The 2,593-nt window shown below is 43.8% G+C and overlaps 1 protein-coding gene across 1 annotated transcript; it reads left to right on the forward strand.

Moving 5' to 3' along the window:
* Positions 1-256: 256 nt before the first annotated feature.
* LOC124623145 lies at positions 257-1,564 on the forward strand. The gene has a single exon (XM_047148936.1). It carries the CDS (start codon positions 257-259, stop codon positions 1,475-1,477), a length of 1,221 nt encoding a protein of 406 aa, XP_047004892.1. The 3' UTR covers positions 1,478-1,564.
* Positions 1,565-2,593: the final 1,029 nt, after the last annotated feature.

A 2,593-nucleotide genomic window follows, 5' to 3' on the forward strand; every position in this document is an offset into this window, starting at 1 on the left:
GTTCAGTTTTTCAAGGCCTATCCACTGTGCCAACTTACAACTAAATCTGAGGGGGGTGCGATGGGGAGGTTCCCTTGTTAGTGAGTAGCTGACGGCCTGTTCCTGGCTAGTGTAGGCGACGGAAATGAAACAACCGTAAAGACAAAGTAGACAAAAATGCTGAATATTTTATAACGTACGTCTAATAATGAATTTCCTGTGTAATTCTATCAAAATCATGAATATAAACATTTGCAAATATTATTTCAGGTTTCCGATGGAGGACATTCCGTGGACGGAGGCTGTGACCGCTGCGAAGTTTGATCACCTGCTCGGCCTGCCACAAGGCACCGTACGAACTTTATCTGTGAAACGTCTGACGAAGGTCGGACAGAATTACGGAAGCACTCTATTGAGTATTCAGGCGCATCTGCGAGATGGTGAAACGCTGGACCTTGTCGGCAAATTCATGCCTCCAACAGAAATGCAGAAAAAAGTTTTCGGTAGCGCGACGACATTTTTAAAAGAAATAAACGCGTATCGCTCCATAAATGTCGAACTAATTAAGTTGCAGCGTGAGAGGGGCGTTCCGGCTGAGGAAGTGTGCGACCCTTTGCCGCGGTATTACGGATCGCAGGTAAACAGCGCCGGCGACGACTCGGCGGCGGCCGATGACAACGCGGTGCTCCTACTGGAGAACCTGACCTCCAGCGGCTACCGGATGGCAGATCAGATGACCGGACTCGACCTTCCGCACGCCAGGATGCTGGTCAGGAAGATCGCCCAGTTCCATGCGTCAGCTGTCGCTCTCAGGATCCTCAAACCACAAGTGTTTAAAGACGTTATCGAAGGCAAGTGTAAATTCGACAGCATGCCTCCTGAAGAACAGAAGCGATTCAGCGACGTCATGGTGGAACACATGTGCCGACTTCCAGAGATCGCACCGTTCAACGATAAAGTAAAAGCTGCTTTCGAACGCCTCAGTGACTTGCCGTTCGCAAAACTTTGGGCGGAAGTTGTGGAACCATTTGCTTCGCTATCACACAATGATTTATGGGTTAACAACATGGTTTTCCGATACGAGGACAGTGAGAAGCCAACGGACGTTAAATTTTTTGACTTCCAGACTCTGACCTACTCTTCACCTGTAAGAGACCTGGTATTTTTCCTGTATACCAGCCTACGACACGATCTGGTTAGAAACAGTGTCGATGAACTGACAGATGCTTACTATGAGAATTTCGTGGCTTGGCTGAAGAAACTGGGGTGCAAGACAGCAGTCTTCACAAAAGCAGAATTCATGAAGGAAATCGACAGAGTCGCTCCGACAGAGATTGTGCACATACTGATGATGCTGAATGTAATTTGCGCTGAGGAACATGAAAAGTTTTCTATAGATGATGTGAGTGATTCAGTTCCTCCGTTTTCGTCGGGCGAAATGTATCGAAAGAAAGTATTAATTACCCTCCAAGATTATGATGCAAGAAGTTGGCTATAAGATAAATGTATTAGCTAGTATAGTCTCCTATGCTTCATGAGACTGGGTGTTTAACGTTTGCCATAAACAAATAAAATGTCCTCCACATATTCTACATGAGAAGCGCATATTTTTTCCCTTTACCTTTCCTCTTACCTGAACATCATTCGTGACAGCATTCGCTCCTCCCCCTTTAATCGAAATTCTACAGTTCATTCAATTTGAAGGCAATCGGATCTGTCGGAGGCAGGCAACTTGCAAACAGATCACGCCAGGCAAAATATAAAACTGCGTGCCTATTGCCTGCAACGTATTTGAAATTAATTGCCACTCAAAAATAATAACTAGTGATTACAAGGATCTCCTGCAATAAAACATGATGTCCACTGGCTTATCTTGTTAATCTACAAACAACAGAAGACGTGTATCTCCTGCTCATTCACACTGGTGCAACGCACAAATAAAAGACCGTTCGTTCCAGAGGAGCCGCAGATTATTCATGTTGGTTCAGTGCGAATTTGTTCATAAATATTGCAAGGCAGTCTGTTTGTAAGGTGGTTATCTGTCACAGTAGTACAAGTTTATGTGCCAACCACCTCCGCAGCTGATGAGGAGATTGAAGAAATGTATGACGAGTTAAAATAAATTATTCAGATAGGTAAGTGAGTCGAAAATTTATATTGTGATGGGGGACTGGAATTCGACAGTAGGAAAAAGAAGAGAAGAAAAAATAGTAGGTGAATATGGACTGGGGAAAGGAATGAAAGAGGAAGCTGCCTAGTAGAAATCTGCTCAGAGCGTAATTTAATCATAGCTAACAGTTGGTTTAAGAATCATGAAGGAAGGTTGTATACGTGGGGGAGACCCCGGGAGGTTTCAGATAGATTACGTAATGGTTAGATAGAGACTTTGGAACCAGATTTTAAATTAAAACACGTTTCTAGGGGCTGGTATGGACTCTGACCACAATTTATTGGTTATGAGGTTAGATTTAAACTAAAGAATTTAGAAAACGGATAGGATATTAAGGAGATGGCACCTGGATAAGTTGAAAATACGAGAGACTGTTGAGAGTCTGAGACGGAGCATTAGCCAACGGTTCACTAGAACAGGGGAAAGGAATATAGTAGAGGTCGA

This window comes from Schistocerca americana, chromosome 7 (assembly GCF_021461395.2).
Source record: "Schistocerca americana isolate TAMUIC-IGC-003095 chromosome 7, iqSchAmer2.1, whole genome shotgun sequence".
Classification (NCBI taxonomy): Eukaryota; Metazoa; Arthropoda; class Insecta; order Orthoptera; family Acrididae; genus Schistocerca; species Schistocerca americana.

What these genes read in the sequence shown, in the direction of transcription:
- LOC124623145 (XM_047148936.1), top strand. Translation starts at nt 257, where the DNA reads ATGGAGGACATTCCGTGGACGGAGGCTGTGACCGCTGCGAAGTTTGAT.